Consider the following 27075-nt stretch of genomic DNA (forward strand, 5'->3'; position numbering starts at 1 on the left):
TAAAAAAATAACGATTTTATGAGCAAAGTATTATTTTTAGAGATTTTTCCATAAAGTGGGCAGTCTTTCTGACGTCAGGACGACTGCCCAAACTGAGTCTGTCGGGGTTGGGCCCTCTAATTTGCAACCATGTATATACTATGATTTACTACTTATTTGCTACCTGCACATATATATTTTTCAGGTTTTTTAGACACAAATAACGATTTTATGAGCAAAATGATTTTTTTTTGTAGAAATGTGTTACATAAAGTGCCAGTCATTCATACTTCAGGTTGGACCTCCTAATTTGAAACATACATATCCTACATAATATATGTATGTTTTCAGTTTTTTTTTATAAAATAAATAAAAATTTAGGCCCAATTTGCCTACCTACATAATATTTGCAAGTTTTCAGATTTTATTATAAAAAAATAAAAATCTGAATATAATGAAAATATATAGGTATATATGTAGGTAGCAAATAGGTAGTTAATCATAGGACAGAATGTTTGCAAATTAGGGGGTCCAACCTGATATATGAATGACTGCCCACTTTATGAAACACATTTCTACAAAAAAACTATTTTGCTTATAAAATCGTTATTTTTTGGCAAACAAATCTAAAAAAAATATATGTGCAGCTAGCTAGCTAATAGATAGTAAATTATAGTACATACATTGTTGCAAATTAGGGGGTCCAACCCCGATATATTCAGTTTAGGCGGAAAAAATCGCTTTATTGGAAAAAGGCTTTAATCAATAAAAGGCTTTATTGAAAAAATCTCTAAAAATAATACTTTGCTCATAAAATCGTTATTTTTTAACTAAAAAATCTGAAAAAAGTATATGTGTAGGTAGCAAATAGGTAGTAAATCATAGTACATACATTGTTGCTAATTAAGGGGTCCAACCCCGACAAGTATGTCGGGGTTGGACCTGAACGGAGTACCGTTTGGGCAGTCATCCTGACGTCAGAATGACTGCCCACTTTTTTTTGGAAAATCTTTTTTTTTAACTTAGGTAGCAAATGTGTCAATACAGGTAGTAAATAGTAGCAAATAGGTAGTAAATGCTAATGTTACTCCAACATCGATCTGCCATTTTGGTCAGTCATTCTGATGCACACAAAAAATCTAATCATTTCTAGTTGTTGCTAGCAGATCGGTAATCTATGAAAGACAGTCCATTATGAACGCAATAAATACATGCTACAAAATCTTCGCTGACCTAAGATGATACTCTGAACAAACAAACAATAATCAATAATGAAAATATAATACATTGTACTTACTGGTGAACTCTGGTATTAAGACGATACAGGAGTGATCAATTCTCCATACAAACGCTCTCGACTATTTCCTCCCTGGTTTTTCAAGATACAGCCATGATTTTTTCAGCACAGTATAATAATTTTTATCTGTGTCGGACCGTATTGATTTTTTGACTTTCTTATTTTTAAAGACACTAGAGCCCATCGAAAATTTCCAAAAACGGTGTTATTGATTATGGCGTAAAAAAGGTGTGGCATTCAAAATTGGTGGCAATAGGCTAAGTTCCTATACTTAAAATAAAATATTTTGTGCAGTGGACGAAAGAAAGCACCACTTAATTAGAAGAAAAATGTAGACACTTAGTTGTGTTTAAACATAATTTCTATTTAATAAGTCAAAGAGAAAGATATAAAGTAAATGAATTGACCGTGACGTCACTCCTCAGTATTTCATAGTAATTCCATATTAGCAAATCGTTTTCTTAAAAATAAGCTGATTTGACTAGTAGGAAACTAGCCTGTTAGCCAAAAAAACTGAACGGTCCGACACTGATTATTTCATTGTTATTCAGATTCTCAAATTTCATTACGATTGACTAAGTTTTGAAGGGGAAACAGTCGAGAGCGAAACCTCGATTTTAAAGCTTTTTTTGCAATATTTTTTTACTGAGTTGTTCTTAATGGACATTTTTTTTGATAAATGTAGTGAATAACACTTGTATATTAAATTAGAATTCCCAAATTGAAAGGGGGGTTCCTTTCCATTTTAGCATTTTCGCTCCTGTAGCGTCTTAAGTTTCCAACTCCCATGTTTTTAAAATTTCGATTTCTTCCTCCATTGAACTTGTAAGTTGTTAGGTAATACTGTGATGTGATAACCGCCGCAAGAAAAGAACTATTTATTCTAAGTAGGTAGTAGTAGTAGGTGCCAAGTATATTATGAATAAATGTCATTTTTTATAACTTTTGTTTTATTTATGGCGTTATTCATAAACGCATCACCAGCCTGAATTAGATATGAATCGTTTTATGTTATCTGTCAAGTTAACGTATGTATTTGTAAATAGGTATAAAACATAATTTGTCTAATTCAGTCCCGTGGTGTTTTATGACAATTATCAATAAGGGGTTGTTGTCTTAGTAAATGAGACAAAGTAAGTCATAGTGCAATTGAACATGAATGATAGTACTGAACAAGCTTCTCAGTTGAAATGTATAACAAAACAAAGATTCAAATTGAACAATATCATAGTTCACTCTCACAAAGTGTGTATATCGATGTAATCATGTCCTTAATTGAACTTATTTGGTTTTAATGGTTACTACAGTAATGCCTCATGTTAATATTGACCTACATCTTGGTTGAATCGATTAAACAATTCATGTTCAAATAGAAAAATATCTTAGTTCAGTCTCACAAGGTGCGTAAGTAGATGTAATCATGTTCTTAGTTGAACTTATTCGGATTAAATAGTTAATACAGTAATGCTTCATGTTAATATTGACAGATGTCTTAGTTGAATTGATTAAACAATTAATATTCAAATTGACCAATATCTTAGTTCAGACTCACAAGGTTCGTAAGTAGATGTAATCATGTTCTTAGTTGAATTTATTTAGGTCAAATAATTAATACAATCATTATCCATGTTAATATTGAGCAACGTCATAGTTGAACTAACTGATTTGCGTTAGTTGATACAGTTACGTATCATGATAATAATTATCAAGTGCTTAGTTGAACTTGCTAAGGTAATTTAGTTCGCCTAATTATTTTTCATGTAATTATTGAACAAGATCTTAATTGTCTCAGTTACGTTGCAAAAGTAAGAGCAATCAAAATTACCTTATTCCATTTGTCTAAGATCTTATCAGGCTCGTATGGAATCAAGATGCTTGACTACGACGATCAAAATATTGATAGGAGCAAACAAATTTTTTTTAGAGTGTATATCCATAGGCAAATATCATATTATTGAACTTGGCTCTCATTTCACAAGTGGACAGATTTTCATGAAACATGGCTAAGAACACTCCCGACTAACTCAGCTTTCAGACAAAAAAAACTAAATCCAAATCGGTTCATCCGTTCGGGAGCGACGATGCCACAGACAGACACACACACAGACAAACAGACAGACACGTCAAACTTATAACACCACGTCGTTTTTGCGTCGGGGGTTAGAAAGGGTAAAGTTGTAAACTCAAATGTCCGCACATTACCTTCGTATACTCACAAAAACACTAAGGTAAATTATAAAGCTTTATAATAGTACATTACTACAGAGGCCGGGACAAAGGCAACCCCATTTCCCGCCGAGGTATGTATAGTGCTTTTCTCAAACATCGTATGAAATAAATAAAGTCTACTGAAAATAGTAACTTTGGATGGCTGTATCTCCTAAACGGTGCGTCGTAGCGCAAAAATAATCGAATTTTCGTTCCCCTTTAACACCCCGTATACCCCTATAAAAAAACAAAAAATAAAAAAAAATTAAAAAAAAACGAAAAAAATTTTTTTTGTATGAAAACGCACTTAAAATCAAATATTGTCTAGGGCCCGTACCAGTTGCAGTCGGCACGTCTATAAAGCCCCTTATAGTTTTTTTTATTAATTGGCTAAATACCTGGATGTTATGTCACAATTATCTGTGTTTGGAAATTAAAAAAGTAGACTTTGCCGGCCTTGGCCTGCAAGGTTTGTATGAAATTCCATTATCTATCAATCGTCCTAGCCGCACCTGCAACGTCATACTTCGCTGCCAATTATAAGGCACATAACATCAATATTTCATACCATGTTTGAGAAAAAGCCATTATCTGCAAGTCTGTACCTATCTTATCTTATATCAATCTGCAACATTTGTGATGAATGTGGTGGTTTAATATCTCTTTTTATTGCGACGGCGCGTGCCCGCTATTGTTTGGGGTGAGGGTAATGGTTCCTAGTTTTGCGTTGTTTATTTAATATCTAAGATATTAGGTGAGAGCTCAGTTGGTAGGTTTTGATGGAAAATAATGTGTTGTAAACATCATACTTACCTTGATGTTTGAGGTTTATAACGTTTGCACCATAGATGTCATATATATACCATAGATCAAGCAAACGTATCTACTTAGCGTGTCAAATGAACTCAGTGAAATCCACTGAGTTGTCCGTCTTTACTCGCAGCTTGCAGCTTTCGGGCGTCAATTGTTGTAAGTTGAAGTCAACCAAAACATAAAAAATGCCTCGTTACGTGATATTCAATTGCAACAACACAAAAATTATGAACAATCAAGAGCCTGAGACATATTTAAAATTACATGCAAGAATCAACTTCAGTACAAAATTTGACCCGCTCGGCCCCTATACAAATATATGAATTTGTTTCTTCTATCTAAATTAAGTTCTGTGGTTTGCACAGTCTATGGTATGAAATTTACTGCCAAGAAAAAATGCCAGAAGTATGATTTCCAAAAATGCGGTAAATTTATCATGCTACATTAATTAACAGTTACCTATTCCTATTGATTTTTAACCCCCGACGCAAAAACGAAGGGGTGTTATAAGTTGGGGTGTCTGTCTGTGTGTTTGTCTGTCTGTCTGTCTGTCTGTGTGTCTGTCTGTGGCATCGTAGCTCCCGAACGGATGAACCGATTTAGATTTAGTTTTTTTTGGCTGAAAGCTGAGTTAGAAAGAGACAAAAAGTAGCCTATGTTACTCTCCATCCTTTCAACTATCTCCACTTCAAAAATCACGTCAATTCATCGCTCCGTCTTGTCGTGACGGACAAACAAACGGACACACACACTTTCCCATTTGTAATATAAGTATAGATATTTATATAGATGTTAGTATAGATGAAACTTAACTATAAAGCTGGTAGCCTAGCGAGGTGCAGAGGTCGCGGGTTCGAACCCCGGCTTGCACCAATGAGTTTTTCGGAATTTATGTGCAAAATGTCATTTGATATTTGCCAGTCGCTTTTCGGTGAAGGAAAACATCGTGAGGAAACCGGACTAATTCCAATAAGGTCTAGTTTAAATACCCTTCGGGTTGGAAGGTCAGAGGCAGTCGCTTTCGTAAAAACTAGTGCCTACGCCAAATCTTGGGATTAGTTGTCAAAGCGGACCCCAGGCTCCCAGTAGCCGTGGCAATTGCCGGAATAACGCAAGGAGGATGATGAGTATAGATGAAACTTCTTGAAACATTCTGGTGACAGTGGAATTTCTTCATTATCTGCCTCCATTTTTAACCCCCGACGCAAAAACGAAGGGGTGTTATAAGTTTGACGTGTCTGTCTGTGTGTATGTCTGTCTGTCTGTCTGTCTGTCTGTCTGTCTGTTTGTCTGTCTGTCTGTGTGTGTGTCTGTCTGTGGCATCGTAGCTCTCGAACGGATGAACCGATTTTGATTTAGTTTTTTTTTTCTGAAAGCTGAGTTAGTCGAGAGTGTTCTTAGCCATGTTTCATGAAAATCGGTCCACTAGGTCGCGGTCGGGGGTTTTTTCAAAATTTTAATTTTGTGGTTAGGTTATGATTTGCCTAAGTGGCGAGGAACCATCAACGCTTGCAACATCTTTCAGCACAGCACACAACTAGAGAAACGTGTGCCGATCGTGATTACAAAACTGTGAGCTTTGTCACTCGATCGTTCAATAAGTTGTACTAGTAACTAAGAACACTCCCTAACTCAGCTTTCAGATAAAAAAAACTAAATGTAAATCGGTTCATCCGTTCGGTAGCCACGATGCCACAAACAGACACACACACAGACAGACAGACAGACACGTCAAACTATTTTTGTTTGTTTTTTGTCTGAAAGCTGAGTTAGTCGGGAGTGTTCTTAGCCGTGTTTCATGAAAATCGGTCTACTATGTCGCGGTCGGGGGTTTTTCAAAATTTTAATTTTGTGGTTAGGTTATAATATTTGTTTGTCTGTCTGTTTCAGATGGTGGCGGGGCGGGGGCGGTGCTAGGGATGCAGGGCGCCGCGCCCGCAGCCGACGGCGACCAGGCCCAATTCGAGGCGGACAAGAGGGCCGTCTATAAGTAAGTGTACCTTATAAGAGCGCACTGTGTACCTTATACACGGTTAATTAAAAAGGACCGTTCAATCTTTGCAAAGTGACTTTTGAGGTCATAGTGAACAACTTTTATTATGGGACCAATGCTGAAATCGCAAAAAAAATTTGACTGTCTCATACATTTCGACTGTCATGATCATGACGCCGGTCATTTCTATTGAGCTGCCAAATCCTTAAAAATCACTGTGCAAAGTATAGTAGTCGTACTAGAACAAAAGAGGCAAACCCCCTTATTCTATAAACGTTCTCTAAAATTATCAAGCCAATAGAGTTTGTTTGTCCCTTTACAACACCTATACGGCAGAAATGGAGAGGCCCGATTCTTGCATTTACTGGTTCTCTGTAAACAAAACTGACTATCCTCTGTTTGTCTAGATAATACCTTTACCCTTACCTCAGGATCAGGATATGAAAGTGTGAATGTCAAGTTTCGACCACTGTCTTAAGCCTCGTGTGAGGATAATGGAATTGAGGAATTGATTTGAGGAAAAATAATTTAAAATCCATTTTCTCATTCCAGACATCCCCTGTTCCCATTGCTAGCGTTGCTCCTCGAGCGATGCGAGCAAGCAACGGCGGGGGCGGAGCCGCCAGCCGCCGACGCCTTCGGTGCCGACCTGCAGGCCTTCGTGCAGCATCAGCGGAGGGACCGCCGACCGTTCCTGGTTGACGATCCGGAGATAGATGGGCTCATGATTAAGAGCATACAGGTAAGCTCATGACATTTCAGGTTTAAGCGCAGAATTTATGACCTGCAAGCCTTCGTGCGCCACCAATGAAGGGACAGACGACCGTTCCTGGTTGACGATCCGGAGATAGTTGGGCTCATGATGAAGAGCATACAGGTAAGCATATGCGCAAAATTTATGATGCCTTCAGCGCTGACTGCAGGCATTCGATCACTGTCAGAGAAGGGACCGCTGACCGTTCCTGGTTGATCTGGAGATAGATGGGCTGATGATTAAGAGCATACAGGTAAGCTAATGACATTTCAGGTTTAAGCGCAGAATTTATGACGCCTTCGGCGCTGATCTGTAGACATTCGTGCAGCACCAACGGAGGGACAGACGACCGTTCCTGGTTGACTATCCGGAGATAGATGGGCTCATGATTAAGAGCTTACAAGTAAGCTCATGACATTCCAGGTTTATCCTGCCTTCAGCGCTGACCTGCAGGCCTTCGTGCAGCATCAAAGGGACCAACGCCTTTCCTGGTTGACTATCCGGAGATAGATGGGCTCATGATTAAGATCATACAGGTAAGCTAATGACATTCCAGGTTTATGATGCCTTCAGCGCTGACTGGACTGCATTCGATCACTGTCAGAGAAGGGACCGCTGATCGTTCCTGGTTGATCCGGAGATAGATGTAAGAGCATACAGGTATATGGAATGATATTTCAGGTTATTCATTGCAATTCAAAGAATTCTTTATATGCCCTGTCACGGTCGCCACTATTGTCCAGTCAATAATTTAACTAAATAAAAATTAGTCCATAAATATAGGCAAAATGCTAGAGGTTGGCCAAAATTGGCCATGAATATCATTACTACATGAGCACCTTGCCACCAGACTTGACATGGCATGACATTTTTTTGTTTCCGGCATTTTGATTTCTTGAAGACGGTCGATGGGCGGTGAACGATGTAACGTCTCTTCTCCAGGTCACTGTAATTCTTTCTTCTCTACTTCCAGGTGCTCAGGATCCACCTGCTAGAGTTAGAGAAGGTGCAGGAGCTATGTCGCGACTTCTGCGGTCGCTACATCGCCTGTTTGAAGACTAAAATGCAGAGTGAGAATCTCCTGCGGACTGATTATACAGGAGGTTGGTATTACCTGTTAGAAGGAAAGATTATCTACGGATAAGGTAGCTTGGATCAGTTGGATCATAGAGTATATTTAATAGTATGGTATAGAGTTATCAGTCAATATTTTCGGATGCAGCGCCATCTATTATTAAGTTACGACAACTTTTCACGTGACTTTCCATGTCTAAAGTTTTCATTATAGCACATAAAGCATGAGAACCCTTTAAACGTGGAACGCCACATATTAATGCGGGATTTGTAAGTAGGTTTGATTGATGTAATCATTTATCTACCAGTCACCTAAATAACTATCTTCTACTCGCGAACTGTTATTCGTCATTTATAGGGTCGTGCATAGATCTTTAAAACCCTACATAAAAGTCTATTCCCCAAAGCCAGCGTCCGCCAGCTTTCCGCGCATGCGCGCTTTAACGAAAAAAACTGAAAACGCATTGTTTGGCTCTGTAACCATGGCAACGCATTTTTATAACGATACTGCGCGCGTGCGCGGGATGGCTTTGGGCAGCTGCGCTGACAGTGCAAACCTTTGCGTCAAAATACAGGAAACAGTGTGAATTTCACGAAAGTTATTCTAGAAAACTATTAAAAACTAAGTGCATGGTCATAGAAAAAGTATTGTATGCAACGGTGTTTAACTGAATCAAAAAATACTCGTGGCGTCTTAATAACAATTTTCGGCTTCGCCTCAAATTGTTACCCACGCCACTCGTCTTTTTTGACCTCCTTTAGACGCCTGTTGCATAATAGTATTTTATGCAACTGGTGGTTAAAAGAGGTCAAAAAAGGTGAGTGGCGTGGGTAACAATTTGAGGCGAAGCCGAAAATTGTTAATAAAGACTCCACGAGCATTTTTTGACTCAGTTAAACACCGTTGCATACAATACTTTTTCTACGACCAAGCACTTATTTTGAAAGAAAATTATAAATCAACAAATACCTACTTTCAGTCATCTTAGTTATCTAGTGGACCGCCTACCATTTTGAATATGCAGTTTGAGTGCAAACATGAAAATAACACTGTCTATGGTATGGTTCTTTGAAGCCTGGCCACTAAGACGAATCGAGCCGAGTTGAATCGAGTTCTCATACATTTGAATGCGATTTGACGCGTCGCCAATGAACGCAGCAGAAAACGAAGGAGTCTCGACTCTGCGAATTGGTTTGTTAAGTTGGTAGCAATGTATTTACTGAACTGTAACAGCTATATCGTGCTACTGCTACTAAATGTTTTCAGGGTATAGACTAGATAGACTTGTCCTGACATCTTTTATGTAGGATTTTAAAGTTCTATGCACGACCTTGTAACTCACGAATAACAATACGGGAGTAGAAAAAATACTATTAAGAACAGTCGAGCTCCCCATTGTCTCTGTTGTGTGGCCACAGCTTAAAGGACTGGCTTAAGAAAATCAACATTAAAAGGCATATTATGTAGATAAACCCTTGATACATACATACATACAATCACGCCTGTATCCCATAAAGGGGTAAGCAGAGCACATGAAACTACTAAAGCTTCAGTGCCACTCTTGGCAAATAAGGGGCTGAAAGAAAACGAAACTGTGACATTGCAGTGACAGGTCATTTCACCACCCCCTTTCTTCCCGTGGGTGTCGTAGAAGGCGACTGTGGGATATGGGTTAAATTGTGGCATAGGCGAGAGGCTGGCAAACCCTTGATAATGTAATTATACTATGTTATTACCACTCGGTCCGTGGGGCGGCGGTGCGCGCGGGCTCTGCAGAGAGCTGGGCAGGCGGTTGAGAGAGTCAACGGGGGACCCTCGCGCGGGCAGTTTTCTCGCGCAAAGGATTGCAATCGCAATACAGCGCGGGAATGCTGCTTGCGTGATGGGTACCTTGCCACGCGGGCAAGATTTATTATTTTAAGTTTTATTTTTAGGTAGTTTTAGTTCATTATTTTAAGTTTTATTTTGTAAGTAGGTTATGTTCAGTGTCTTTTGTATAGGTATATTTTTACTTTGATTGTTTTATATGACAATAAAAATCATGTTTTCTATGTTATGAGCATTTAAAAAAAACATTATATTTATTTCAGGTGGCGTAGAAAGCAATAACAACCTCTCTGGCACCCTAGACGACCATTCCAGTACTTCCAATTCCCCACAGTATCAGGTATGAAATGTACGTTAATTTGTATCTGTATAGGTATAGGTTTGTGGAGTCTTTGCATGATGCTTGTTTTGGACTGATAATAGATGTATTTTTAACCCCCGACGCAAGAACGACGGGGTGTTATAAGTTTGACGTCTGTCTGTGTATGTGTCTGTCTGTAGCAGCGTAGCTTCAGAATGGATGAACCTATTTAGATTTAGTTTTTTTTTGAAAGCTGAGTTCGTCGGGACTGTCGGGAGTGTTCTTAGCCATGTTTCAGGAAAATCGGTCCTATGTCGGATTTTTTTTTCAAAATTTTAATTTTGTGGTTAGGTTATTATACTCTGTATTATACCTATTACCTATTAGGACATTTTTGTGAGGAAACCGGACTAATCACAATAGGGCCCTAGTTTATTCTGTGGATAGGATTGGTAGATGGCATGCAGTCGCTTTCTTAAAATCTAGTGCCTGCTCTAATTGCTCGGATTAGTTACAAAGCGGCCACAGGTTCTTATGAGTCATGGCAGGGGCGGCTCACTCCGCGATTCTATCGCCACGCTATAAGTACATGCTGGCGGCCGCGAGTTCGCGGCCTAATCAGGGGTGGCGCGCGTTCTCGCGGAACGCACGTTCGCACTTTCTATTGTTACTTTACGTCGCGAGTTTTTTTTAGGTTCATACGCGATCTCCGCTTGTGAATGGCTAATAATGTTTGGTTAAATAGACATCACGAATAGAATAGGACAATCTTACACAGATCTCATATTGATTTAGACCCACGGAAAAGTTCAACAGGGCTTATGACGTTGGGACTTAAACAAAAATATATAAATACTGTATGTATATATACCTATTAGAAAGTACACCTAAGACTTGAATATAATAGTATAACATTTTATCTGCGTATTAATTCGTTTTATTCCATAGGCAACCCTATCGTCCGTCGCTGCGCACGTGCGGCTCGTTTCTTTAGTGCGGCATTTAGTGAACATCAAAGCAGTGGGCCTTCTGTACTTGTACTATTATATATTCTGTGGTCATGGTAAAACGCAGGAATAACTGAAGGAAGATCTTAATGAGCAGTTCCTTTGTGGTTGTCAAAAAATACGTGATTATTTTATCTGACACTGAACACAAAAGGAACCTCAGGTTGTGCCAAATCCTAAATAATCTGTTGTAATACTTGTAATTGTATTAATCAGTACTCTGTTTTTCAATTCCTTCTGTTTGTAATATAAGTTGTAAACTGTTTTGTTTGATATTAAATTCTTGGCAGACGCGACACTTCGACGCGTGTTTGAGGCTAGATGTCACTACAAATGCATTTACTGATGTATGAAGTTACAACTCTTTATTTACTTTACTATGACACCAAAATAGTTATTTGTTATACTACAAGGGGGCAAAGTTGTATTTTAACGCCGAGTGTGGAATTGAAAAACGAGCAAGTGAAAGGATTCTATAGTTGAAGCGAGTGGTTCGAGAATAGAATCCTGAACTTGCGAGTTTTTTAACACACGAGAAGTAAAATACATTTGCACCCGAGTGTAACACAAAACTTTTCCCCTCACTATAGCGAGGAAACTACAACGCAAAAAATGCGTTTATCACTGCTTCCAGTAGTTCCACAGGTGGTAAATCATCTTTATTACTAGATTCAACAGACAATAAAATACAATTTTAAAGCTGTTAATTTTACTTTTTTCAAGGTCAAATTACTTTACCCACTAGTGGATAAAATGCGTTTTTACCCGCTGGTATTAAATGACAAAACACGTGTTTCCGAGCTAGTGAGGGGAAAACATAATTATGTAACTCCGTATAGACGGATAAAGTCTAAGAAAAAAACGTACCTACCCCAAAACCCTAGACAAAAAGGTACAGTGGCTTAGATGGCGTTACACCTTTGGGGAACGCTCGGCTAGATGGCGCTAATATTAAAATTTGTCATTTTAACACATATCAAGTTAACAATATGGGCTAAATTGTCAAAATTGAGGTTCAAAAGTTTTAAGCCTGTGTCGAGAGATGGCAGTTTATGCACTGAGATTACACATTTTACTTTGACAGTAACTCTATAATACTCGATCCTCTGTGATAACACAGAGCGAGGCAATGTGCACCCATACTTCCATTGCAGACGAGCCTCTTCTGAGGCACGTTTACCACACTTGCCGCGTGAGCACATTGCCTCGCTCTGTGTGGACCGGGCTATTGGCGGTGACAGGGATAAGGGATACGAATACAAGGGATATTATAATATTGTTTTTTTTTTTTTTTTTTTTTAATATTGTGGCAAGTTTGAATACATTTGTTTTGTTGTGATTCCAGTCGCCTGTGGCGCCGCTTGTCGCGCCGCCGACGTACCCCGTGTTCCACTCCGACCTGCCCTTCGCTGCGCCCAGGCCCGACCCGCGTGAGTATATTACTATAAATATAAATAAATAAATAAATAAATACTAAGCAAAGCTTGTACTATGGGTGCTAAACGACGATATACGTACTTAAATAGATAAATATTTACTTATATATGTCGCAGGGAAATGGCCAAAACAGAGATTTCATCAAATCACTAAGGGATATGATCAAATCACGCAGGATGTCAAAATGGCGAATCCATTTTATCATTTCTCTAGAAAATTTCAGTCATTTGACTAAATCCCTTACTCTGTTTAGTGAAATCACAAAATCGACCAACAAACACGCCACGTTTTGTCATTTCACTAGATTTGTTTAGGGATTTGATAAAATCCCTGAACCGCGTCAGTAAGTTGACGAAACGAGCTTATAAAGTCAACTAGTTTTATCATTTCGCTAAACAAGTTCAGTGAAAAGACAAAATGTTTTAATAAATATGAAAATAATTTAAAATGAAACATTTTTAGCTTTGTTTCTTCACTTATTCTATTCTTTTTCTTATTTATAGAAAACCAAAAACTCTTAAAAACGGATCATTAGGGATTATTAAGATGATGTGTTCTAGAATTATATATTGAAGTCTGTGTTAGTATTTAAGTTAGTTAAATAATATTGAACAAATGTATCTTGATTTCCTGAATTGGTTAAAAACGGATTCAATTTTACCAAGGATTCAATCAAATCAAGTGACAAAGGCAAGAGTCTAATAAATCTAATTGGATATATTAGATTCTTGGTTTTGTCATTTCACGAAACCAGTTCAGACATTTGATCAAATCACCAGTTGAGACTTTATCATTTCCCTAAATTTGTTTAGGGAAATGTTAAAACTAGTTGACTTTTTGAGTTCGTTTCGTCAACTCACTGTCGTGGTTCAGGGATTTTATCAAATCCCTAAACAAATCTAGTGAAATGACAAAACGTGGCGTGTCTATTGACCGATTTTGTGATCTCACTAACAGAGTCAGGGATTTAGTCAAATGACTGAAATTTTCTAGAGAAATGAAATGGATTCGCCATTTTGACATTCTGCGTGATTTGATCAAATCCCTTAGAGATTTGATCAAATCTCTGTTTTGGCCATTTCCCTGCGACATATACATAGAAAACACTACTAGAAGAACAATTACTAGAAGGCAATTTCCGTATTTTGGGAAATTTCTAGAAACTGGATCGAGGAAAAAACTAGAATCTAGTCATAATATTTCAGGATCAGTTGAGAATTGCAACCTGTAGAGAAGAACACCTGTATACTTTTGTCCTTTTTAGGGTTTTTAACCCCCGACGCAAAAACGACGGGTGTTATAAGTTTGACGTGTCTGTCTGTTTGTCTGTCTGTGTGTATGTCTGTCTGTGGCATCGTAACTCCCGAACGGATGAACCGATTTAGATTTAGTTGTCTGATAGCTGAGTTAGTCGGGAGTGTTCTTAGCCATGTTTCATGAAAATCGGTCCACTATGTCGCGGTCGGGGCTTTTTCAATATTTTAATTTTGTGGTTAAGTAGGTTATTACTAAAGATGACCCCCTAATTGTAATACCAGTATTCATAAAATATTTTAACATATTAAATTTCCTCGTTTAAATTTAATGTGTTAAAATATTTAAGTATGTATAAATGTATGATTTTCAGAATCCTTAGTAGTGCAAGGCTCCACACCAATAAGTCAAATCGGTGCCGGGTTGATATCAACAGATTCTTTCACAGGTAATAAAAAACTTATGATTGTAAACTATTTTTTCTACTCCGGAACCGTTATTCGTCATTTACAGGGTCGTGCACAGATCTTTAAAACCCTACATAAAAGTCTATTCCCCAAAGCCAGCGTCCGCCGGCTTTCCGCGCAGTATCGAAAAAACTGAAAACGCATTGTTTGGCTCTGTAACCATGGCAACGCATTGACATAACGATACTGCGCGCGTGCGCGGGAAGGCTTTGGGCAGCTGAGCTGACAGTGCAAACCTTTGCGTCAAAATACTCAAAATACAGGAAACAGTGTGAATTTCGCGAAAGTTATTCAAGAAAACTATTAAAAACTAAGTGCATGGTCGTAGAAAAAGTATTGTATGCAACAGTGTTTAACTGAATTTTAACTTCTGATTAGCAGAAACGTCTGCAATCGATGCCACTAGGCTTAGAATAAATTTAAAAGTGGAAAATGTCTGCCTTGGGTGAGACTTGAACTCACGGCCTCTGGATCAATATTCCAGCGCTCTGCCAACTGAGCCACCAAGACTTCAACCAAGCCAGCGAAATTTTCCACTACTAAGGTCAATGGGACCCGTAGCGACATCTACCGTAAGAGTGTTAAACTTCTTAAACGGCAACCGGAGTTCCAAGTCATATTGGAAATTCACCAGTTACGATGCGCTAACCATGCTAAATTTTAACTTCTGATTAGCAGAAACGTCTGCAATCGATGCCACTAGGCTTAGAATAAATTTAAAAGTGGAAAATGTCTGCCTTGGGTGAGACTTGAACTCACGGCTTCTGGATCAATATTCCAGCGCTCTGCCAACTGAGCCACCAAGACTTCAACCAAGCCAGCGAAACAACGACAACACACGTGTTTCCGAGCTAGTGAGGGGAAAAAATTGATCTTTACCAGTTTGTGTGGTGAAAATGTAATTTTATAAACGCGCTAAGTGTTATTTTCGCGATAAGGCGAATATTCCCATATTCGCTAATACTGTCGGTAATTTGCGCACATCACGCATTGAGTACTCTACTCTGTGGTATTATAGTGTGGCCATGCACATTCTCCTTAGTGAGTTTTCACATTATCCGATCCGATATCGAATGTTGGACCAGAGTTACATTACAGTTGCCATCTTGGATTTTTTCCATTGAAATCCTTCCGACATCCGATATCGGATCGGATGATGTGAAAACGGACAGGCTGAAGACGAAGCTTCATCAGTCATCACGCTAAATTCGCAAATTCTAAAAATGCCCCAAATATTCCCTATCAAATCAAATCAAATCAAATAATTTATTTGCCAGAATACAGTTACATTGTGTTGGTGTTACATAATTTTGTGTTCAGTGTATTCGGCCCACATACAGGCATGCAAATGTTGATTTAAATATAAACTTAACATATAATTTACCAGAACAGTTCTATTTTCAGGAACGAACTCCAACAACTCTTGTTCTTCAGTATCCGGGTCCCCCCCTCCTGAGGAGGACGAGGACTCCAGCGGCAAGCGCGGCGTGTTACCGCGACACGCCACGCAGGTCATGCGCGCCTGGCTGTTCCAGCACCTCGTGGTGAGTGAGACAACACCATACACTCCAACAACTCTTGCTCCTCTGTATCCCCCCCTCTTGAGGAGGAGGAGGACTCCAGCGGCAAGCGCGGCGTGTTACCGCGACACGCCACGCAGGTCATGCGCGCCTGGCTGTTCCAGCACCTCGTGGTGAGTGAGACAACACCATACACTCCAACAACTCTTGCTCCTCTGTATCCCCCCCTCTTGAGGAGGAGGAGGACTCCAGCGGCAAGCGCGGCGTGTTACCGCGACACGCCACGCAGGTCATGCGCGCCTGGCTGTTCCAGCACCTCGTGGTGAGTGAGACAACACCATACACTCCAACAACTCTTGCTCCTCTGTATCCCCCCCTCTTGAGGAGGAGGAGGACTCCAGCGGCAAGCGCGGCGTGTTACCGCGACACGCCACGCAGGTCATGCGCGCCTGGCTGTTCCAGCACCTCGTGGTGAGTGAGACAACACCATACACTCCAACAACTCTTGCTCCTCTGTATCCCCCCCTCTTGAGGAGGAGGAGGACTCCAGCGGCAAGCGCGGCGTGTTACCGCGACACGCCACGCAGGTCATGCGCGCCTGGCTGTTCCAGCATCTCGTGGTGAGCGCACACATAGACTATATTGAATAGTATGGTATAGAGTCAAGATTTTCGAATGCAGCGCCATCTATTATTAATAGGGATGTACTGACTAGTCGCCGACTAGTCGGGAAAGCTGACTATCCGGTCACATTTGTAGTTGGCGATTAGTCGGCGACTAGTCGGCAAAAAAGGCCGATTAGTCGGCGCATTATAAGTGATAGAATATTGGCGTAGACACTTTTAACCTCCGACGCAAAAACGACGGGGTGTTATAAGTTTGACGTGTCTGTCTGTCTGTGGCATCGTAGCTCTCGAACGGATGAACCGATTTAGATAGACAGACAGACACGTCAAACTTATAACATCCCGTCGTTCCTGCGTCGGGGGTAAAAAAATCTGACAACTTTTTTTTTACAGCACCCATATCCGACTGAAGAAGAGAAGCGTACACTGGCGGCGCAAACTAGGCTGACGCTTCTACAAGTTAACAACTGGTTCATCAACGCTCGGCGACGCATTCTACAGCCCATGTTAGACTGTGCGGATAAGCCTGGTAAGCACATTTATCATTACCATCATCTATAGTCATTACTATCTCATCATTGCTGTTTTATTATTTCCATCTTGTTCCCGTATTAGACTGTGCGGATAAGCCTGGTGAGGACATTTATCATTACCATACTATTAGTATCATTACCATCTTGTCATTACCGTCCCATTATTATCACGCATAAAATGACCTACGGTATACTGTGATCTGTGATAATGATAACAGACTGGTTATGCGTTTTACTACAGCATACTACAGTCAGTACAGCATAAGAGATGCTAGACTACACTAGATTACGTAATTCCCTAGTCCTACAACCTACAACAGACTAAAGTAGGTACATAGTACAGTAGTAGGTATGTAAGATTGTTAGTAGTATATTGCACAAACTAGGCTGACGCTTCTGTAAATGAGCAATTGGTTCATCAACTCTCGGCGACGCATTCTACAGACCTAGTCAGACTGTGCGGATAAGCCTAGTAAGGATATTTATCATTACCATCTCATCATTACTTGTCATTACCGTCCCATTATTATCACGCATAAAATGACCCATGATAGGCTGCGCTAACAAATCGACTCTGCTGGCCTAACCAAAATGACAATTGTTGACGGGCTCGTGGCGATAGAAACGCAGCCTGATTCTGTCGCGCCTACATATAAAGCTCGATAGGAAGAACTAGCTGTGATACGCTAAGCCCATGTTAGACTGTGCGGGTAAGCCTGGTGAGGATAATATCATTACCATCTCATAATAATCATTACCATCCCATCAGTGTCATTACCATCCCATCAGTGTCATTACCATCCCATCAGGTTCGTTTTCCATCTCATCTTTATCGTTACCATCAAACCATTATATAGGTTGTATGGATAAGCTTATTGAGGGCATTTATCATTACCATCTCATAATTATCATTACCGTCTGAACAGTCTCATTACCATCTTAACATTGTAATTTCCAACCACAATTGTACGATATTTATGTCAAAAAAGCTTTTAATTAAATTTTTCTTGTTTCCAGGTGGCAAAAAGTGCAAAAATGGCTCCTCCATCAGCAAAAGGTATTGGCCTGATGCCCTCTCCAACCCACAGTTCACTGCAGGTAAACAATTAATACCTTAAACCATAAAAAAAAAAAAAATCATAGAGCTCCATAGCACACCTCGGACACTGGTGATCAAATATATTGAAAGAGGCGCATTCCTAGCACACAGTCTTAGCTCGCGTAGGTGAACGCGTACTATGCATGTATGAGTGAAATATGACAGGTCGACTGTTTGTGTTTTTGACAGGCGGTAACTGTGAGGTAACCGAGAGGGGGTGGGAGGCACTTTCAGCGGGGAGCGGGAGTGGCCATACTGTACGATAGTACTCTTTATTATACTGTGCCATAGGGCACAGATCAGGCTATTTAAGGGCTGGTTGCAACGATTTTGATATCGTCATAATTTTATACAAGTTTGACGTATGATTATAAATAGAGGCAGACAACAGGCGGTCTTATCGCTAAAGAGCGATCTCTTCCAGACAACCTTTACCAATTGCTTGTTGCAAATATAATTTGCCACGACACAGGGCTAATAACATCGCTGTAAAGTTAGCTTGGACTCCAGGCAACTGAAATATCTGAAAATCTCTTCTTCTTCTTCCTCGGTTCCTCATGGCTGAGGGTCGCGACCACATGAGGTCGTTATTTTTCGCACCAAAGCTCTCCACTCCGCACGGTCTTCTGCAGTCCTCATAATAGGCGCCTGTGTTAAACCCTGGCAGGCCTTCTTAACGCTGTCCACCCAGCGGGTCGGTGGATGGCCACTTCCCCGTCCTCCATCCACCATGCCAACCATAATGCGTTTCTCTAGGTTTTCCGGCTCCCGTCTGGCCACGTGTCCAAAGTAGTACAGGATTCGCTGGAGGCATATGACAGACAAGCGGACGTGAATTTTAAGTTCCGCCAGGATCGACACATTGGTGCGGCGCGCCGTCCATGGGATAGCCAACATCTTACGCCAACACCACATCTCAAATGCATCGATTCTGCTCCGAGTACTCGCCTTCAGAGTCCAGGTTTCTGAACCATACAGGAATATAGAGAAGACCAGGGTACGCATTAGCTTGGTTTTCGTTGCTTTACTGATTCCTCTGTTCCTCCAGATCTTCTCTAACCGCTTAACCGCAGATTTTGCGATCTGTGCTCTTCTTATCACCTCACGTTCTGAAAATAAGGTATTGAAATACCACTAGAGGTACAATTTCTAGCACTCGTTTTGTAATAACCTAACCACAAAATTAAAATTTTGAAAAAACCCCCGACCACGACACAGTGGACCGATTTTCATGAAACATGGCTAAGAACACTCCCGACTAACTCAGCTTTCAAACAAAAAAAACTAAATCGGAATCGGTTCACCATCGACACACACATAGACAGACGGACAGACAGACAGACAGACGTACAGACAGACACGTCAAACTTATAACACCCCGTCGTTTTTTCGTCGGGGGTTAAAATAGTATTTCGCCGTTTTTAACCCCTGACGCAAAAACGACCGGGTGTTATAAGTTTGACGTGTCTGTCTGTCTGTCTGTCTGTGTGTCTGTCTGTCTGTTTGTCTATCTGTGTGTGTCTGTCTGTGGCATAGCATAGCTCCAGGCTCCCGAACGGATGAACCAATTTCGATTTAGTATTTTTTTGTTTGAAAGCTGAGTTAGTCGGGAGTGTTCTTAGCCATGTTTCATGAAAATCGGTCTACTATATCGCGGTCGGGGATTTTTTCAAAATTTTTAATTTTGTGGCTATCCACAGATTTTTCATTCACACAAATCGTGTATTCCATATATTGTGAGTGTTTAAAGAAACCTGTTTACTTCCAGGTCTCCTCTCGTCGTCGGAAGACGAGGAACAAGAAGGTGAACCCTCAGGAGACGAGCAGGAACCGTCGAACGAAGACCCGGAGACCTTCCCTCCCATACAGCAGCCAATGCACTAAACAAACTACATGTGTCGAAGTCTATACTCTGTACTTTTAGGTATTTAAAAAAAGTCAACAAATAATTTGTATAATATTGTCTTCGGTTACCGCGATAGTTACTCATGAAATGAAATAAAACTATGGAAACGGATTAAATCGCGTATAATGAATTTACAATTCATCCTGACGTTTCGAACACTTTACAGCGTTTGTGGTTGACGGGTGACTGAGGAAAAATTAGAGGTACAATGTTCAAAAACTACCCACATACAAGAAATATTAACGAACATAAATAATATACATCTCTAAGGCAGGTTCATACACTATAAATAAAGCTAGTTATACAATATTTAAAAAAATTACCATTGTTACTATGTTAAAAAACAATTAATTAATCTACACAAAATTGACAAAAACAAAACTGCAAATGTCCAACACCATACAACACAAATGCCTCACAGCCTTCGTCGTGCTTGTTCCATTATACGATGTACTACTGGCTCCCATTATACGTGATTTAATGCATTTCCATTCCATAGTTTTATTTCATAAAGAATTTGTACATTTTCGGGTAGTTGTGTCACTGAGCGACCTGTTTATAACCTCCTTAATTTGGACGTGTTCCATTTACCCTCACCTCCTTAAGCTTTTTGAGGGTAGGTTTGGTTTTCATTCTTTTAAATACCTAAAGATACAAGCATGTGTCGTGTCGAAGTCTAGTCAAAAATTCCACGTTGCTTACCACTAGGTAGGTAGATTTGATGATATCTATTGAGTGTAGTAAAAAAAATGAGGTACATCTTTATGTATGAAGAGTGTACATTAAAAAAAAAACCGTAAAGTAGTGGCGCTGTAAATCCCTCATGGGCAAATTTCAAATTTTCGATGGACTTTTGTCAAGTAATAGATGTGACAGCTGGTAATTAGAGCTACCAAAAGCAACCTAATGGATATTGGTAACGATAAAAGCTATACTTAAAAACCCTTTTGGTAAGCGACAGAGTGGGACTTGATTGGCAACGACACTTTCTACCATTTCTTCCGGGTTCCGTATTCTTCATATGTATGTTTCTTACCATCTGAAATATCAACAGAGATTATGATGAAAAGTGTAAGGAACTGTGAAGGAAAGCCACATAAGTACACAATTGTCTACATAATTGAACATGGTGGCAGAAGATTCATTTTTACACACACGTGCGAATTGATACACTGTGTAGGTAAGTGAAACATTGTAAACAAGAGTGCATGTAGATATACCCGAACAGATTTAGGCTGGCCTGAATTAAAAACTCGAGTTTTGAATATCTGCACCCCTGTTACATACAATGTTTTCCATCACTCTTGTGAAATTTGGACTGCACATGTGCTAATTTCAATTTATTATTTAACTGTGCCATGAATGCATTTATCCATTGAATTACTGAAATTAAATGAAATTTTTGCCATGTGGGACTTGAAAATGCGATAATTAACTTTAAAAAAAAATGAGGAATAGAAATAATGGATGAAAATATATTGAATGCTTCCATTAAGTCCTATAAACTATAAAAGCGTTTTTTTAATTTTTTTGAAAGATTTTGTGAAGGCTTACTTAAATAAAAATGAACGAACGAACTCTTTAGGGAAATAATGCATTTCACATAAATACAGAAAGAGGAACGGTAGAAAATTTGATGTTTATCGATATTGTGGCCTATGATTAAAAATGTCTACTATTATATAGGGTGAAATAAAAATGACCATTTAAACTTTGCATAGTGACCTTTGAGGTCATAATGAACAATTTTTGTTATAAGACTAATGCTGAAATTGCAAAAAAAAATTTGGCTGTTTTACATTTCGACTGTCATGATGCCGTTCCTTTCTATGGATATGTCCTATAATTTTTTTTTATACTACGTCGGTGGCAAACAAGCGTACGGCCCGTCTGATGGAAAGCGGTCACCGTAACCTATGGACGCCTGCAACTCAAAAATTGTCACATGCGCGTTGCCACCCCATTAGAAACTTGTACATTCCCTTTCGCTGTGTTAAGAGGGCTTTCGTGTTAAAAATAGTGAAATCGCAACCGAGCGCTCGATCATACCGTGTGTAGTATCAAATTAAAGGGCTTTGCGAGTAGTTTATAAATATATATCACATTATAGGACTTTTTCGACTTGGTCTAACAAAATATGAGAAAATGTCCAAAACTGGTAATAATTGTACCGGTGAAGGCTCGTTTTCAAAAAATTGGCAAAAATCAATAATTGCAATTTATAATCACTAAGGTATAACAGCAATTTAAGTAAACGTTGCAGATTAATTTAGTACAAAACTTACTTCGATGTGATGTAGATTTTCAAAGAAATTGTCACTTAATTTTAGGTAATTTCTGAAAAAAATTGAATTCGCCTTAGGCTAGTTTACTCTTTTTCAAAAACTTAAAATAAAAATCTAGTCTGAAATGATTGTGGTACAGGATATACGAATTATAAATTTACCCGTTTTAATATTCAAAATTGTTCAAATTTTACAAATAAGATCGACTGATTTAGCTCTATACGTGCGTTTTTCTAAACGTGCATTAGAGAAAAATTCATAATTAATTTAGTGAGTTAGTTTTCAAAAATCCAGTCTTATAAAAATCAAGATAATAAGATGCTCTAACTGGAACTTGAATTAAATAAATCTATTGGATAACGGAAAGTGTAGTATTTCACCGACTAAAACTATCAATTTTACATTATTTTGACGTTTTTTTTGAAAGCAGCCTTAAATACACAGTAAAAAGGAGTGCACAAGTTCCAAGGAGGGTTCGGGTGGCCGACGACTCAAAGGAAAATAGACGGAATAAGTCAGTTCCATAAGTCCTGCCGTCACCAGCACACCGCACCCTCGTTGAGCTCTGGCAGCCTTACTCACCGGCAGGAACACAACACTATGAGTAGGGTCTAGTGCTATTTGGCTGCGGTCTTCTGTAAGGCGGATACCTAATAATACCTAAATATAATACCTAAATTTTGTTCATTACCTCAAAAATAAGTATACAAAGTTTGACGGTCCTTTCTATTTCACAGTGTATAGAAACAATTATTGTAAATATGTTTGAAAAGAAAAAAAATATTATGTGAAAACATTATTTCTCGCTGAGAGTACTAAACTATGAAAGACGTTGCAATACTGAAACGGTATACCATAATTTTAAGTATAACTCGATGGCAATTAATACAAGTAGCTTTTAAAATGACTTTTTAGGTATTTTATAGTATTATTTAGAGTATTAGTGATTTCTAATTATCTCATTAAAATTGTGGAAATTACATGAAATTGATCTAACAATTTCCATACAAAACTGCCATGTCCTAAGCATTTTATATGAAAAATGTGACAGCTACGTTGAAAATGGCGTCCTCATTACATAGACGGTCAACTAAATCTTGGCACTTTTTTTAGTATGAATAGGTAGACGTTTGACCACGATCACACCTGATGGTAAGTGATGATGCGGTCTACGGTGGAGCACGCTACCTATGAGATACCTATTTACTCTCGCTTTAAAGAGACCTGGATTGTACTCATGTGGAAACACAGACTCAGGCAGGGCATTCCACTCCTTGGCGGTTCACAAAATAAATGTTGAAGCGAAATGCTTAGTGCGAAATTTTGATTTCCTATGGGAATTAAACAGTCTCCCCTATATTTTGAATCAATTTTTAAGTGTTATGGCTCGTTGATGATTCTACCAACGTCAAAGTACCCTACATTTTTCAAATTAGCCGCCTGTTTGCCAAGAGATATATAGTGACATTAGTGACTAAAGTTAAACATTACAATTTTCTTTTCATTGACAGACGAAGATACAAACAGTAAAACAGACACAAGTGTTAATAAACATTAATATTTAATATTTTTGTTATGTGTTTTTTGTACGTCCATGTGCCATAGCCACTGGTCCCACCCCGAGCTAGTAAGCTATGAGCACAGAACTTAATTTAGATAGAAGAAACAAATTCATATATTTGTATAGGGGCCGAGCGTGTCAAATTTTGTACTGAAGTTGATTCTTGCCTGTAATTTTAAATATGTCTCAGGCTCTTGATTGTTCATAATTTTTGTGTTGTTGCAATTGAATATCACGTAACGAGGCATTTTTTATGTTTTGGTTGACTTCAACCACACCTCGGACACTGGCGATTAAATATATGAAAGAGGCGCGTTCCTAGCACACAGTCTAAGCTCGTGTAGGTGAACGCGTACTATGCTTGTATGAGTGAGATATGACAGGTCGACTGTTCGCGTTTTTGACAGGCGGTAACTGTCAGGTAACCGAGAGGGGGTGGGCGGCACTTTCAGCGGGGAGCGGGAGTGGCCATACTGTACGATAGTACTCTTTATTATACTGTGCTTCAACTTACAAAAATTGACGCCCGAAAGCTGCAAGCTGCGAGTAAAGACGGACAACTCAGTGGATTTCACTGAGTTCATTTGATACGCTAAGTAGATACGTTTGCTTGATCTATGGCATAGATCAAATTCTATGGTATATATGACATCTGTGGCTATGAGCTATCGGCTATAAAAACGAACAAAAGATAAGCACTCCCGTGTAAATAAAAGAGACACGGCGATATTGATAGCTCACCGCTGGGCGAGTAACTATAAACATCGCCGTGTCTCTTTTATTTGCACGGGAGTGCTTATCTTTTGTTCGTTTTTGTAGCCGATAGCTCGTAGCTTACTAGCTCGCGGTGGAACCAGTGCCTTAGATTGTTATTGTTACGTTGTAGACGTCGTAGTTGATCGATAGATGTCGCTAGCGTCTATGTAGTTTCCCGCCTTATATGACGCCAAAATTTTGAGATTTGTTTTCTTTGAGACTTTTTGATTTCAAATATCAGATCTATTAATTATTTTGGGGTGTTGGCATCGCTAAACTACGTCGAAAATTCCAATTGATTCAGTATTCAAATATTTGCGTATACGATTATGTATAAGTTATTTTATCAAGCTACTAAATTAATTGTCATTTTATCCTAGCATAGAGACATGTATACGTAAATCATACCTCACTATTTTAAATTCAAATAATTCGTAATTAATGTGACAAAAATACGCTTCCATTTTGATTTTTGTTACAGCAGAAAATGTCGTTATTAAATACTTATATTTTATTTTAAAATACAACTAACACGGATGTCAGACATGTTTTAAAAAACATATACATATATTTTGTTTTTAAATATTAAAAGGACTATACGGTTTTTTGCTACGAATACTGGCAACTTTCATACATTACTTACTTTTGGATTATAATTCGATTTATTAGATTTTGACGTGTCTATTGAACATTTTAAAAATTGTTTTAAATGTTCATAAAACTATATTAGTATTCTGATAGGAGACTAGACTTCACCACATCCGAACATTAGGGAGCCTTTCTACCAGAGTTGCGCTACGTGGATGTTTCATATCCACCAATCAGCTTAGTCGGACCCGTTCCCACCAGCGCTGAGCTAAGCTCTGGTGGAAAGGCAGCCTTAAGCGAGGCCGTTCATATTTATGAAATAGTACTTAATTTTTTTTTCAAATACTAAATAAAAAAAAATAATATAATAAGTATTTAACAACGATATTTAAAAGAGTTATTTAACTAGTAAACAAGTCGCCTAAAATAAATTCCTTCGCCTTTACTGTAAATATACTGTTTAAATTCCCTTATTTACTAGTTAAGTAGCTAGCTTGCCTTCGTCAATTCGGAGCCGGTTGTGAGTTTCCGTTTTCGCCCTCAAACGACTGATGAAATAGAAAAAAAAGTATTTTGTACCACGGGAACCGTCCATAGTCGAAACTTATTTATTTACATAAAGTATTAGTTTTGTAATTAAATGTAGATTTTTGAAAAATTGTTGTACTTCGAAAAAACCTACAGCTGGCCTAGTCGAAGCATAGATTAAATAAGAGATCATACCATCCCATACATTAAAATGCGACCGCCTAACGCGCATACACTAAACCACACATAGATGGCGTTACAAAAAAAATGTAGCCTTCGATTATACTTGTAGATGGCGTTAAGTGTCACTTGTGACATAGATTTATGGCTCGAAAGTGACACTTAACGCCAATCTACAAATAATCGATGGCAACAAGGCGTTTTTTGTGGCTTCTATGTGTGGTGTGGTTAGGGTTGTAAATAGAAAAAAAAAACAAATGTTTTTTTTCAGAACTGTGAAAAAAAAAACATGAAAAAAAACCGAGCACCTTGGTTTTTTTTCTAAATATGGTTTTTTTTCAGATGAACAAATAATACGACAATAACGGTTTTTCGTGAGTTGTAACGTGTTTCAATAACAATAACGTAAATTTTAATTCAATTAACGTTCAGTATACAAACGTTTATTGGGGAATCCCCGGTGCTGCGTGTAGCGTGGAGAGGCAGTGGTGTTGCCAACAGTAAAAAGTGATAACTACCAACTACAGATTTCGTAAATGTTACTTTTATAAGACTAGAAATTAAAGTTATTTGATTAAATTCGTTTAATAGTTAACATTAAGTCTAAAAAACCGTATAAAAGTATTAACTACTTTCAAATTTTGAGATTTCGTACTTTAGAAAAAAAAACATACTCCAGAAAAAAAACTGTTTTTTTTCACGGTTTTTTTTCATGTTTTTTTTTCAAGCCAGAAAAAAACGGTTTTTTTGCAACCCTAGGTGTGGTGTATGCGCGTTCTTAGGCGGTCGCATTTTAATGTATGGGATGGTATGATCTTCTTATATTTAATCTATGGTCTAAGTGACAATTGTTAACGCTAAATAACGATCGGAACGCAGTTTGGCTCTGTCGTACCACTACAGGAGAGCGACAGAGAGAGCTACATATTAGCTATACGCTTACGAAGCGTACAGATGTAGTGCGAAAAGAATTTCCTTCGTATTGTTACGGAAACGTACGAACATGTCTTGCTTAGAGATGCAACGAATAGTTGTTTGGCCGGATACCGGATACCGAATATTCGGACAGCAGAAATTTACC

The 27075-nt window shown here is 38.7% G+C and overlaps 1 protein-coding gene and 1 non-coding gene across 2 annotated transcripts in view; one reads left to right on the plus strand and one right to left on the minus strand.

The window, feature by feature from the left end:
- The window catches only part of LOC125240269 (homeobox protein PKNOX2-like), a 54195-nt gene extending 34012 nt beyond the window's left edge, over positions 1 to 20183 (plus strand). Inside the window, exons 2-11 of the mRNA XM_048148129.1 lie at positions 6188 to 6287; positions 6843 to 7032; positions 8018 to 8147; positions 10210 to 10286; positions 12600 to 12684; positions 14319 to 14393; positions 15817 to 15956; positions 16952 to 17087; positions 18109 to 18189; positions 19959 to 20183. Of these exons, the coding sequence (XP_048004086.1) occupies positions 6217 to 6287; positions 6843 to 7032; positions 8018 to 8147; positions 10210 to 10286; positions 12600 to 12684; positions 14319 to 14393; positions 15817 to 15956; positions 16952 to 17087; positions 18109 to 18189; positions 19959 to 20074 (1101 nt within the window). The 5' untranslated portion in view covers positions 6188 to 6216 and the 3' untranslated portion in view covers positions 20075 to 20183. The remainder of the gene's footprint in view (positions 1 to 6187; positions 6288 to 6842; positions 7033 to 8017; positions 8148 to 10209; positions 10287 to 12599; positions 12685 to 14318; positions 14394 to 15816; positions 15957 to 16951; positions 17088 to 18108; positions 18190 to 19958) is intronic.
- Trnan-auu lies at positions 14850 to 14922 on the minus strand. Its single transcript has one exon. It is a non-coding gene; the product is annotated as a tRNA-Asn (tRNA).
- Positions 20184 to 27075: the final 6892 nt, after the last annotated feature.

This window comes from Leguminivora glycinivorella, chromosome 27, assembly GCF_023078275.1.
Source record: "Leguminivora glycinivorella isolate SPB_JAAS2020 chromosome 27, LegGlyc_1.1, whole genome shotgun sequence".
Classification (NCBI taxonomy): Eukaryota; Metazoa; Arthropoda; class Insecta; order Lepidoptera; family Tortricidae; genus Leguminivora; species Leguminivora glycinivorella.